We start from the raw sequence: 12,997 nt of genomic DNA, 5'->3' as shown, positions 1-12,997 counted from the left end.
AAAGGTTTTCCAAGTAAAAAGATTGATATCAACTGTTGTTTTGAGAATTTTCTCTCTTTATGATAGACATTGTTTTTGTGTGGGTGCGAGCTTTCACAATGAGAAACATCGTCTTAGCCTAGGTGTGAGCTAGAAAAGTGTGACGTTTTCTCAGTATATGTGTGATGCATATGTTTTCTTTCAAGACAAGCAATATATAAGTATTTTTACGAAAACAGATATGTGTGGCATTGTATTAAGCTCGAAAGGTTGGGATAGAAATCTGGTACACCGCTAAGAAGCAGAAGAAAGCAAGATAAAATGAAAGGTCCCCAAAGGGAACACTAAAACCACGGCAAGAAAGTTAGTATATAAGTGGTGCCGAAGTTATAACTTAGATCACGATAAGTTCCTCCATGTTTCACCGACATTGTCTAGATGCCACTCTCTCCGCATTCGGCCGTTGCTCCGCCGCCTTGGGCATGGAAGAGGATCCTCGTCTTTTTACTGAGATTTTTTAAACTTTGTTGTCGTTTTTGAGAGAGGTGGACAGGGCATCGATTCAAAGTGGTGGTGTTACAACTAGCAGGGTATGTGTACAATGTTCTTACAAGAAAGGTGGTTGTATACTCGACAAGATGTCACTTGGGTGTTTTTCATAGGTTAGGCCGCCTAGGGCAACATGATCCTATGCCACTACCATTGATCGCATGTCGAGTATAGAGTCGTTGGCCCAGTTCTTTTGATTAGGCACTTAGGCTAATGCTGCTATATGTGTCACTAGCATCATGTTTGATGGGAAGGAGACAAAGCTACTCTGTTGGTGGCATGTTACCTGACGGACACTCAACAAATATTCTATTGTTTTCTCCGTCGGTGTGTTTTCCTGCATATTTAATATGTTTGCTAGGTGCTTTGTATATGACACCCAGACCCTCTGGCTGGCCTAGGTGGTATCCAGGGGCTCCAGATCTTCATTTTCCATAAAAAAAACTTTCGTAGATAAATCCCAGCTCCTTTTGAGTTTGCAAAAATTCCTCAAAATCGAAAAAATACACAACTACATGTGAGGATGTTATAATACAAATAAAAAGGTCTTTTAGGAAAATCCCCAAAATAATTCTAAATCACAATCATAACCACTTATATGTATAAATTATGATGAAATATGGCACATTAAACTACAAAGAACATAGATGCAACTTAGATGCATTAGCATCCTAGAGGATTATATATGTGTCTGCATTTTGCCACCCATTTGATGATAATGGACATGTGATGATGTGCCTAAGTGATGCTTTTCCATAGTGCTATATGGGAAGCAAATTGAGGTTCTTTACCAGGTGACCATGATCAAGAGAATAACTCTGACCTGATGCAAGCATGAAAGTCGTTAACGAGCTTAAGTGGAAAATGCAAGGCTAAGATATATCTTGGCTAGGTTTTCCTAGTTTTACCAGTCTCAAGGCGTTTGGGAGATACTGGATTATAGGTTCGATGTTCGTACCATAAAGAGGCGATACCGAATGAGTAGATCCATGTGAACATTAACTTTATTCCTTTATTTATGCACGTGGGATTTACCCTACTTGGAATATGATAATTTGTTTCTTCCACTTTTTTTTTGAAAATTAAACTCCCTCATGAAAAGTCAAAGTGATGATGCCTTTCACCACATCAGACCAACAAATACAAACCAACTCAAATTTTAATTTGTAAAGCATCTTATGGTCTCTTTATCGACATATTATAACTATACCAACATAAATTATGCGTGTCTAACAAGGAGTCACCCACTTATTAGCCCTACACGGTGGATTCTGACATGTAGAAAAGACAAAACTACATCCGCCCTTTCCCCACCCCACTTCTAGCGATCACGCGACATCGTGAACCACTCACATCTGTTGGCTTGATAGTGTCCACCCTACGGCCCACCACACACCTCCCCTTTCGGATCACGAACGGCCCTGGTCGACCATCCCTCTAACCCCCACTCACTCGTTTTGTTCTTTGGCACATGCCACGACACCCTCCATTCCAACCCTAAGTCTATTACTCACCGGGGCTCGCGCATCAGCGCAATCTCCGGTTTAGTCTAGTCTCGTCGTCATCAGCAACGCCATGGCCGACCGCGTTGGCCATGTCTTCTGGTTAGTGTTGGCGGAGGCGGTTGAGGAGATCCGATGGCGCGAGCGGGGGAGAAAGAAGAGGGAAGAGAAATGATAGGAGATAGGGAGAGAAATGGGAGGAGAGGTGGTGTCCCTGCACCCATCTCTTTCTTCCCTAGAGAGTTTTTTGGGCATATCCGAAGTGTTCTATATATCACAGGGGTAGGACCAACTGGCGGTCACCCACGTAGGAAGTTGCGCCCAGTCAATCCTGTCCAACGGTTGGTTATTGGACGGTTACCAGATTTCTTTGTGCTCATGTCGATTGCTTGTTTGCTTCTAGTGTATTTGAGGGTTGAGAGGATTATCCCAAATCCCGGAAAATCCCTAATACTCCCTCCATCCCATGAAGATTGTCTGAGACTTGTCAAAATTTGGATGTATTTAAGTGCTATTTAGTGTCTAGATGCATCTAATTTTTAACAAATCTCAGATAATTTTCGTGTGGCGGAGAGAGTATTTCGTTTACTTGTCCGGGTTTTGACGGTATTATCTGAAAATATCCTCGCAAATTCTCAATTTTTTTTCTAGATTAAGAACTCTCCATCATATTAGTATATTTTTAGAAAGAACATTTGAGAGGATTGGATGACCACCAAATCCCATCACATCACAAACCCCTTGAAGATGAAAATACGAGAAAAGTAAACAAGATCTAAATGGACTTGTCGGTCAGGTTTAAATTTGGTCTAAGCCTAAGCACCCTATGAGAAAATGTTGGTTATCATCTGGTTATAAACGGGTTACCGCATGGTAACGAAAATATTTAAATATTCCCGGAATTTGAATCTGAAAAAAAAATCAAATCGGTAGCAAAACACTTTTGAGGCTAGGGAGCGATTTGGATTTCGCACGCAGATCAAGAAACTTGGAACGGGATTTTGCATGGAAATTAAACTCACTAATGCAAAATCATAATGAAAATGCTACAGACGAGGGCTGGTGATAGAATCCTTTTCAGCGGTGAGACCAGACACAGCTCATTCTACAAACGCTGCCCCAGCAGACCAAGAAACACAAACCCGACTCATTGCGATCCCCTCCCAGCTCCCAAGCTCCAATCTCGCGACTTCTCAACCGACATCATCATCGCCCAGCATGGTAACGATCGTTCCTGTGTTCCGCCCCGCCGGATTTCCTCTCCGAGATCTGACATCGTTCCATCCGATCTTGACTCTCCTTTTTGCAGATCCGATTCATCCTGCTGCAGAACCGGCAGGGGAAGACGCGGCTGGCCAAGTACTACGTCCCGCTCGAGGACTCGGAGAAGCACAAGGTCGAGTACGAGGTGAGCCGAGCCAGGGCCGGGACCCTTTTGCTGTAGAGAATCATCTGGTCAGGGTATTGATCCGGGTTGCTTTTCTGTATCTCAGGTGCATCGGCTGGTGGTCAACAGGGATCCCAAGTTCACCAACTTCGTTGAGGTGATTGAATTCTTTATCTGGAATTAAGGCCAAAGAGTTGTATATAGTTGAGCGAAATTAGCAAAAGGATCGTTGGTTCTTGGATTGTTTTAGAACTGAGCAGGGCTCCATTGTTATTGATCTGGGAACTGATCTTAGGGTAAAATGAGTTCGGTCAATGTGGAGTCGTGGATACTGTTGTACTTGGTTGAGCTACATGGGACGTTAGGAAAGGTTGTGTCTTTGGGCCTGGCTGTTGTTTGGTTAGCGGCAATTATGCAAGCATTTACATGTTGAATGTACTAGTTCTTCAATGGGGATGTTCAATAGAGAAGACATCGCGGGCGATAATGCTGGGTTCGTACTGCATCTGCGTTTGAGGGGGGAAATCTAGGTGCATTAATATAAGGGTGTATAGTTTGTGAATTGGCAGTTGATCTGCGAGGATCCATGATTTAGAATGATGTTTATGAGTATTTTGTTGTTATTACTGGATGCCATAAATTATCCAAATCAATATGGAACACTTACCACACACTTGCTAAGAAATTTGAAAATTTCTGACAAATTTTCCCCAGTCAAGCCAGTTGATTCATAAATCATAATACATGCTAGATGTTCTGACACGTATTCTCCGATCAAGCTAATGGGTTCCTAATATGTGCTTGTTGTTACCTTTCTTTTAGTGTATCCATACCAACTCCTATGATATCGTGCATGCATTGATGCATATCTGGGCTGTCGAGTACCACGGATAATTGTAGGACCCATATTGCTTTGGCATGTCCATTTACCAAATTTACATGTGTGGAAGACCTGTCAGAAACATCAATTGTGCTGTCTTACACAGCTAGGCATGTGAATATCGGATGAAAAAAGGCTGTCTATTTTATCTGTGTATAAACTTTTATTTTGGATCAAAAGACGATTATTTACCTTTATAATCCATACTGCGTTTTTGATCTGTTGATGTGATCCCCTTGGGTCCTTGTTCTTAAAGCATAAGCTTCAAAAGGAAACGCCTAAAAACATATGAAGCGTGAGGAAGATAGATAGGTTTGGCCCTGACTTTTGAAAACAAGATCAAGTGTACTCTGCTAGCTGATTTGAAACAGTGAAAATAAATCAATTAATAGAAAACATTAATGACTAAGACATTGTTCCAAGCAAGTTGGGTAGGCTAGATATGAAACCCAACAGAAATGATTTAGTCATTATCTTGAATGATCATTTTTCCATTGGTTTGAAGATTCTCACTTTCTCAGTTGCCACTAGGTATGTTTACGTCATGAGTTAGTGTATGGTTTGGACCGAGAGTAATTTTCCGAAAATTCAACTTAATAATAATAATGTTAGATGACTAAGCTATAAATTCTCTTATACAATTTATGGATGTATGGGTAATAAATACAGCACATCATTGTAAATTTTCTTGCAGAATTAGCCTTATTCAATTTATGGACATGTCTGTAATTGCTTGAGCGGGAAACGGGCAAAATATAACTTCACGTTATTTGTTTGTTTTGGTGCCTGGTTAGATGCTTTTATCGCTTCTTAGGCACAGTGGAGCAAACTTCCATTATAGTGTTATACATAGTACTGCGGTGTTTCATATATGTTCAGTTATAACTGAATAATTTGGATTTTTTATGCAGTTCCGTACACATAAAGTTATCTACAGGAGATATGCAGGACTGTTTTTCTCAATATGTGTGGATATCACCGATAATGAGTTGGTATACTTGGAATGTATCCACTTATTTGTTGAGATATTGGACCATTTCTTCAGCAACGTGTGTGAACTTGATTTAGTGTTCAACTTCCACAAGGTAACATGGGAACAGCTACTTCAAAGCTGATTACCTCACCTCGCTCCTTACTTCACTAGTAGTAACTTTAGTTTAAATAATCGTTTGCCAGGAATTTTTTTGCCATGAAACATTGACAATTGTAGGTACCTGTGCTGTATTTGAATTTAAATCTTCACTTCTGCTGGCATGTTTTCTAGTTACTTCTTGTCAGCCATGTAGCTTACATTTGAAATTGGCAAATTTGGTCAAGATTTGAAGAGTAAATACATTTGCATTAGGAAATGGTGCATCTCATGTTCAAAACCCTGACAAGAATCCATTCTAAACTGGATCTGGAAAGAGCAAAAAAATTAGTTTGGTTCTAGGTGTAACATGAACCAAGTTTGACCAATTGACTTCTAGTTTTTCCATCTTAAATCGTAGTAAACTATTTGAACTAGGTCTTCTAAAATTTGAATAAATTATTCTTATGGTCGGAATCATTTATAAATCTGGATTTTTATTTATCCTACTTTCTTTAGGTTTACTTGATATTGGATGAGTTTATTCTTGCTGGAGAGCTTCAAGAAACAAGCAAAAAGGTATATATCATATCTAGGTTATTCTCTAGGTTTACTTAATATATATTTAGCATGTATTTGGTGTTGGAAACTAAGTAGCAAATTTTGCATGTTTGGGAAATGTCAAATGTATTTGGTCATATGCATTCTATGCTGCACATAGATGGGTCTTGACTGTAGTCATGCTAGACTCGTAGATGTATTTCCTTTTTGTAATTATGCTTTTGAGTAGCTTCAAATCTGTTTATTTCGTTGTTACCAATGTTCACCGAATCAAGACAAGTATGCCATTACAGGATGCTGTAGTTGTTTGTCTGTTGCCCTGTCAGCATAGTGTCATTGTAGTGCACAAATTCGCACTGGCTTAAATGCCCTTATTTGTTCTTGTCACACTTCATTTTATGCTGAGTCGACATACTCTGATGCTAAATGTCCCTACTTGTTAGATGCATGTTTAAGTACACCAACACTAAAGTTGCATCTGTATTATCACCACACAATGAAATCTAAGCATGAATTAAACAAAACTACAGCTGGACTCAAGCATATCTGCTTGCTCTCATATGTAATGCTGCGATGATGCTTTTTTTTTTCCTTCTATGCCTCATCTTCTTCTGAGAATTTGTGGGACATCCAAACTTCACAAGGAAAATGACAAGCTGTTTTCTTTTGTTTGCTTATTGAAAGCTGAGATAATGCTTGACATTGTTTGTGTTTTCTTCAGGCGATCATAGAGAGAATGGGTGAACTTGAGAAGCTGGATTAAGAAGAAACAGTTTACCCAGCGGGACAACTAAGCGCAAGAGCAAAACATCGCCATGCTGGAGAATTTTCTCCCTTGTACAATTCTTTGTAGCTGTATGTGTGATTATCCTTGGTTCATCTACATTTTTTGGACGGCTACATAGTGGGGTTAGTTGCAGATTGTTCTGCAACTTGGTTTTGTGGTATTTCCGGTTGACCATGAATGATTCTCGTGTTGATGATACATGCAAACGTTGTTCTGTTCACCATCCAGCGGCTGAACAATCTGGTGCCAAGGATGGCAACAATGTCGTCTCACAGCTATATGTTTGTGGATGCTCTGTGTTTGGCGTTACCCCACCACAGATCGGGCAAACAATAACACCTACTTCCTATCTTAAAACGAATCTTGTACCTTTCAGAGCGTCGACCAAGAGCTCTGTTTCAAGCTTTGACATCTTATAGTTGTGTGCAAAAGGTTGACATGTTTTGTAGGAAAATGCTTTACGTACGTCAGCACAATCATCAGAGTGCGTGACCTATACAATCAGCTAGATTAGACAAAAATTGTGCTGCCTTATCTCTACTCTCTAGAACCTATTATACAAAGCCGGCAACAGTTAACAAAAGGAAAGGACCTCGGCATTGACAAGCATGAGGTTCAGTCCTGGTCCAGGTCGAAGGCGAGAGTTTCTTCTATCACGCTCACAACCTCGTCCACCTCAACCTCCTTGCCTTGATACTCTTCTTCCTTGTCGCTGTCCTCCCCACCCCTCAGTGCCATCCTGCACTGCCGTTCCTCATCGTGCTGCTCCTTCCACTTAGCTACCCAGCGTGTCCACTCCTCCCGAAGCTGCTTCCGCCTATAGCTTTCATGCTCGAACTTCTCGTCCAACATGTCTCGGTCCTCCTGTTTGTACTTCTTGCTGTACATCTCGAGGTTTTCCGAAATCTCTTTCTCCTTCTCGGGAGTAAGTAGCGACGGTGGCCTTGGGCGCCACTGGAACTGCACCGTTTAGTTCCAAGTAAATGGAAGGGCATTACGATGATGATATTTCAAAAGTTATATGGGTTGAAAGAACAACTGATGGAAACTCTACCTGATAGAAGTGGTCCTTTGACACCTTGTATATATGCTTGCCACTGAAGGACCAAATCTGGAAACCATTTTCCATCTCATGAACCGAGGTAACTGCAGTCGCGAGAAATCTGAAGAGGACATGTCCCAGAACAATTTCATTTCAATTAAATTACACAAGGAGATAATAATAATATATATAAACATGAACTAAACACACGATTACATTCATACAACTAGAGGGTGCATGTTTTTATAGATCAAACACTATTAAGATTTTTCTCTATTCCAGTTGACTATGTAAATTCCTAACACCCACTAGGTATTTTTAAATTTTGATTTTGCAAATTTTTAAATTATTTATGCAAAAAAATGGACAGTGATTAGCTCACCTTCCGGTAGGATCCCACATGACGTCAGTCGCCATAAAATGCTCTCCTGTCGCCATTGTCTCGAGGTCATCAACATTGTAGAACTCCAACTGACCATTCAAACCCTTCAGCCCAGCAAGAACAATGAAACGCCCAGCAGGAGACCAGAACAATGCATTAGCCTGCCTGCCCTTGATTGTCGTGAGCTTGGACACACGGCTAGCCTTGTCAGATGTGCGCACGGAATAGAAACTTATATCATGCTTAGGTCCATCACCGTGAATGATAGCAAAGCGGTGACCTCTGGGCTCCCAAGCAAAGGCAACTACCTTGTGGTTCTTGTTATCCAATTCAAACACCTCAACTGGAATGTCTTTTTCCTTGATTCTATACAGCTCGAATCCAGTGTAAATGCTCTTCTTTGTTTTTGTGTACCTATCTACCTGGACAGCGAGATATTCTCCATTGTTTTGCCAGTACATCTTACAATCACTCACACTGAAAAGGTTTTTCTGCCGCAGCTCCTGTCTGCTAGGAATTTGTACAAGGCTCACCTAGCACGACAAAGCACATATTATTTGTTTCTCTATGTGTTTAATATATAAAAATATTAAAACAGACCAACTGCACAAAGCTACACTTACCTTGGCAGGTTGATTTCCACCACCCATTTCAGGCACAAACATGGATATGATAGGGTCAGTGGGCGACCAGTTGAAGTCTGCCACATTTTCTACCTTCAAGGACTTCTTATCAAGAAGAGTGAACGTCTCAGTTTCATAGACAGATATAACATTCTTGCCAAGCCTGGCAAAATATTTATCATCTCTTCCACCACCCCACCTTCAAACAAATTTATGGTAAGAACCTGACTGAGTGGACTTGATAAAATAAAAACGAATGACTTAAGTACAAAGTTTTCGTCTGCTCACCTGAAGATAGGCCATGGTACACCAGAAACAGCAATACTTCCGCCAGTACTGAGATCATCAGCGCTTCCCTTGAACTCTCGCATCACTTTGCCACTCCGTACGTCAAAGATATTTAGGACAACCGTCTACAGTTACAAGAAATCAAGAACGGAAGTCAGACATGTTAACATATGATACACAAATAAATACATGACAGTCCCTTACATGTGTGCCTCTGGGCTTGCTGGGTTCCTCGCTGCTATATGTGACCAAATACCTCTCACCGGGAGAGAAGTCGATCAGTTTCAGCTGTCACAGGCCAGTGTCAGTTCCAACAACATTAAACATTGTACATATTTTTTTGCTAACTGTTAAATAAACCAGTACCTTTGGATGAGGAAATTTCATTAGACGCAGAAACTTATCATCGCCGCCCCACACCTGTGCTCCCTGGTTATGTACTGTTGCCAAGTGTGTTCCAAGAGGGGACCACTGAACATAACTGTCCGTCCAGTACTGGCAAGTGAAGAAATGATTGAGTAGATAAGATATTTATGTGCTAGTATAAGTTCTACCAACAGAAGAGGAATGCCATATTGCCATGGGCTGCTTATTCTTAAAATAAATTTCTGAGGAAATAAATCAAAAAAGAAAAATACCTGCTTTTGGTACACAAGCTGAGGCATTGCCCGCTTGGCATCATTCCAGTAAATTTCCGTTGACATACCAGCCCAGATCACAAACTGATCTCTGGCTTTCTCATCAGTAAGCCACTTCAGCAGATTCTCCTGCAATACAGATGAAATATCAGGTTATGTCAGCATGTTATCGCTGAAAATAAATGCACTTGTGGGTTGGGGTGACATACTCCAGGAGCATATGGAGTGAGTTCGGCAGCCGTCCATTCATCAGGGACTTTCATGTACTTGTCAAAGTCATGGAATACATTTACAGCAAGTATGTGCAACCTGTCAAGTTTATGACCGTTTCTTTTTTCCCTTGCAAGTTCAGCTTCCTGTCACGTTGTCAAATAACCTCTCTGTCAATCATCCAACATGGATATGCATAATTCGAGATGCCGTAAGTCAACGACCAAGAAACTAGGTTCCCTCAAATTTTCTATTTTCGTAATTTGTTCGATGTAATGTTGTCCTCCCTAGAATCTTTGGAAATAAAGTTGTGTCGTTTCTCCTCCCCCTTTTGCATTCATTTTTTTTTCTCAATTCTTTATGTCCTTGTTGGTTTTCAAACAAAGTTTAAAATAGTGGCCTATTGCATTTAGCTGCAGCGTTTCCAAAAGCTACGAAAGGCTATAGGCTATATAGCCAGGCTGTTAAGTCCATATAGCGGGTTTGGTAAATAAAGAAAAAATACAAGATTTAGGCAACATATATTCATGTGTGTGTGTGTCTCTATATATATAAGAGATACGAATAATCATAAGTTCTGGACATTGTTCTATCCACATATTACATCATTAACTAGCAACAACATAAGAGAGAAGGGGAAAGTTGGGATTTTGGGTATAGGGTTAGCCACATGGGTTATTTTGGGTGAGAAATAATGCTGCCCAGGAAAATTTGAGGCCAAATTTTTTGGGCCGCTAAGTGGGAAGCTTAGCGGCTAAAGGGCTAAATCAATTTAGCGGGGCTATTAGTGGCTATTCTTGTGCCTACAAAGGCCCTAGCCGTAGCAGGAGGCCTCCCAAAAAGCTATAGCCGGTTATAGTCGCAAGGTGTTCAATTCGGATTGAGATCCAATTAAATCAGGTCTTAACTCATAAAAGTAACACTACCCCAAGTTAAACAATAATAAAGTGCTAATACTCCATTTAAACTAAAATTCTAAGATTTCCTAATTTTAACTGATAAATACTAAATGCATAGAACAAACATATTTCTACAAAAATATCCTAATAATTAACAATCAGAGTTAAGCAACCAGACAAAATCTAGTAAGTGAGTAATTACACACCACTAGACCGTTACACACTGCTCAATGGCAGCCCTAAAGGCCTAAACACCACAGTGAGTAGAATTCAGGAACAATAGAGAAGTGCCAGGTTTTCCAGCAAAAATTAACAGCACAGGCAGCGTGCATACATCAGTGTTCAAACACAGAAAAGTATCACTTGTGCCCTTATTTGGATGGAGCAACCTCGCATGCACGTAGAAACATACAAATGCTAACCAGGGTAGAGCTCAGATATAATGTAGATGACTTTTCTTATAGAAGGAGTACAGCTTACTATGTGTCGTCCTAAATGAACGTAACTGACAAGAAGCAACATATACCTGCGAAGTGTTATACTCAATGAAGCAGTAACCATAGGTGTTCTGCGTCTCTGGATCTGTAGGCATCCAAAACACAACTATCGCACCACATGGATTAAAGAGCTTGCGTACAACACTCTCTAGCTTCTCATACTTATCTGGAGCAACAACCGGCAGATTGTCCACAACAACAATATTAGAAAGTCCCCCCTCAGGCTCTGGAAGGTCTTCCTTCTGACATATCTCCTCGTCATCGCTGCAAATCACAAGTGCAGAATAAGAAAATAAAGTGTGAACTATTTGAACATGCCCCAGACTTTAGATTGACTCCATTGTGCAAACAATGGAGCTAGTTGAGCAGTATATGGTAGTCATTCTCCTGAAACCTGTTTAACCCATGATGTAGGTAGGTAGTTCAATATATTTACTAGATTATACAGTACCCTCCGGACAACTAGTGGTATATATAGCAATATTAGTACTCCCTTCATAGTTCATACCCGTTTATTAGGGTAATATGCACTTCGAGAAAAAACGGTAACCATAATTAAAAAAATATGAAATATATGCCAAAAATATGAAACGGTAACCGTAATGTGCGATTTCTGTGGCATATATTTCATATTTTAACGACCAAATTAATGGTTAAAGTTTCCGTTTTGTTACCCTAACTAACAAGCGGGTATGGAGAGTAATCAAAAGATCTACGGCATCCGTTGAAACAAATGTTTACAGCTATGCACAACCAAATACGGAGTAGCATCATTAACTAAGCAGCATGTAAATAACTAAATATACATCAATGACGCCAGAAGGCAGTAAAATCACGACGGCAAGAAAAGCAGACGTTCCACCACAAATCGCACATCAGCGACACAACCGCACGAGCTACAGTTTGGCTGATCGAGAAGCAGGGAGAGGACGGGCAGTAGGCTACCTGAGGATACCGAAGTCTTCGCCGGCGGGGAGGGCGATCGAGTCGAGATCGACGGCGGAGAGGTTGACCCCAAGGTCGCGCGCGTGCGCTTCAATGGCGTCCATCGAGATTGCGATCGTCATGTGTAATGTGTTACGCAGCGAGAGAAGGCGGCGGAGAAGGGCGCGGCGGAGAACGTGCGGCGGCAAGGGTGGTACGTTCAAAGAAAACTTTAGCCAAGGCACGTGTCGCGTCCTCGAAATTTTCTCCGTCGCTTATATACATACTCGTGCAAGCCATACCAAGAACTAGAGTACGTCCTAGCCCTACACGGACCGACACCGAACTCCTAACTAACTCATGTTTCCTACATGGGCCTGGTACAAGGAGTAAACAGACTAGAACACAAACTAACCAAACTACTCTACGGAAACCTGCCGAATAAAACGAGTAAATTCTATAAAAAACACCATAATTATGTGGCTAGTTCCCAGAACCACCATATTTTTTCACAAAAATCCACCGGTATTGCGCCGGTTGTTTGCAATCTGCACTTCATTGATTTTAGACGCGTTAATACGATTTCTGACGAGCGGGACCCACGGTCGGGCTTACATGGCAGGGCAATAACGGTCGAAGGATATTAAAGTTAGACGTTGGACATATCTATCTTTTTGATTTCTTTGCAAATTATTGATGGACCCACTTATGAAGCCCACAACCACCTCCATGCTTGGCTGTCCGGTGCCCTGCTTCCTTGACCGCGCAGCAGGCATGTTT

General features: G+C 41.0%; 2 protein-coding genes across 2 annotated transcripts; one reads left to right on the top strand and one right to left on the bottom strand.

Moving 5' to 3' along the window:
• The first annotated feature begins 3,109 nt into the window (after positions 1-3,109).
• On the top strand, positions 3,110-6,939 carry LOC124652294 (AP-2 complex subunit sigma-like). The gene is made up of 6 exons (XM_047191309.1): positions 3,110-3,251; positions 3,340-3,438; positions 3,524-3,574; positions 5,209-5,382; positions 5,886-5,945; positions 6,649-6,939. The coding sequence occupies exons 1-6, from the start codon at positions 3,249-3,251 to the stop codon at positions 6,688-6,690; spliced, it is 429 nt and encodes a 142-aa protein (XP_047047265.1). The 5' UTR covers positions 3,110-3,248; the 3' UTR covers positions 6,691-6,939.
• A 390-nt stretch (positions 6,940-7,329) lies between these two features.
• On the bottom strand, positions 7,330-12,360 carry LOC124652293 (eukaryotic translation initiation factor 3 subunit B-like). The gene is made up of 11 exons (XM_047191308.1): positions 12,239-12,360; positions 11,323-11,557; positions 9,897-10,043; positions 9,688-9,816; positions 9,416-9,544; positions 9,254-9,337; positions 9,050-9,174; positions 8,762-8,960; positions 8,139-8,671; positions 7,769-7,877; positions 7,330-7,674 (listed from the first exon to the last, which is right to left on the bottom strand). The coding sequence occupies exons 1-11, from the start codon at positions 12,358-12,360 to the stop codon at positions 7,330-7,332; spliced, it is 2,157 nt and encodes a 718-aa protein (XP_047047264.1).
• Between the last annotated feature and the right edge of the window lie 637 nt (positions 12,361-12,997).

This window comes from Lolium rigidum, chromosome 5, assembly GCF_022539505.1.
Source record: "Lolium rigidum isolate FL_2022 chromosome 5, APGP_CSIRO_Lrig_0.1, whole genome shotgun sequence".
In the NCBI taxonomy this organism is placed as follows: Eukaryota; Viridiplantae; Streptophyta; class Magnoliopsida; order Poales; family Poaceae; genus Lolium; species Lolium rigidum.
Note: the sequence above shows the minus strand (reverse complement) of the source record. Positions and strands in the feature narration are given on the sequence as shown.

What these genes read in the sequence shown, in the direction of transcription:
- LOC124652294 (XM_047191309.1), top strand. An exon ending in AGCACAAGGTCGAGTACGAG is followed by an intron (nt 3,439 to 3,523) that starts GTGAGCCGAGCC and finishes TCTGTATCTCAG; the next exon opens with GTGCATCGGCTGGTGGTCAA. An exon ending in AGTTCACCAACTTCGTTGAG is followed by an intron (nt 3,575 to 5,208) that starts GTGATTGAATTC and finishes TTTTTTATGCAG; the next exon opens with TTCCGTACACATAAAGTTAT.
- LOC124652293 (XM_047191308.1), bottom strand. Translation starts at nt 12,360, where the DNA reads ATGACGATCGCAATCTCGATGGACGCCATTGAAGCGCACGCGCGCGAC. An exon ending in TCACTCCATATGCTCCTGGA is followed by an intron (nt 9,817 to 9,896) that starts GTATGTCACCCC and finishes TCTGTATTGCAG; the next exon opens with GAGAATCTGCTGAAGTGGCT. An exon ending in ATGTGGGATCCTACCGGAAG is followed by an intron (nt 7,878 to 8,138) that starts GTGAGCTAATCA and finishes TGTCCTCTTCAG; the next exon opens with ATTTCTCGCGACTGCAGTTA.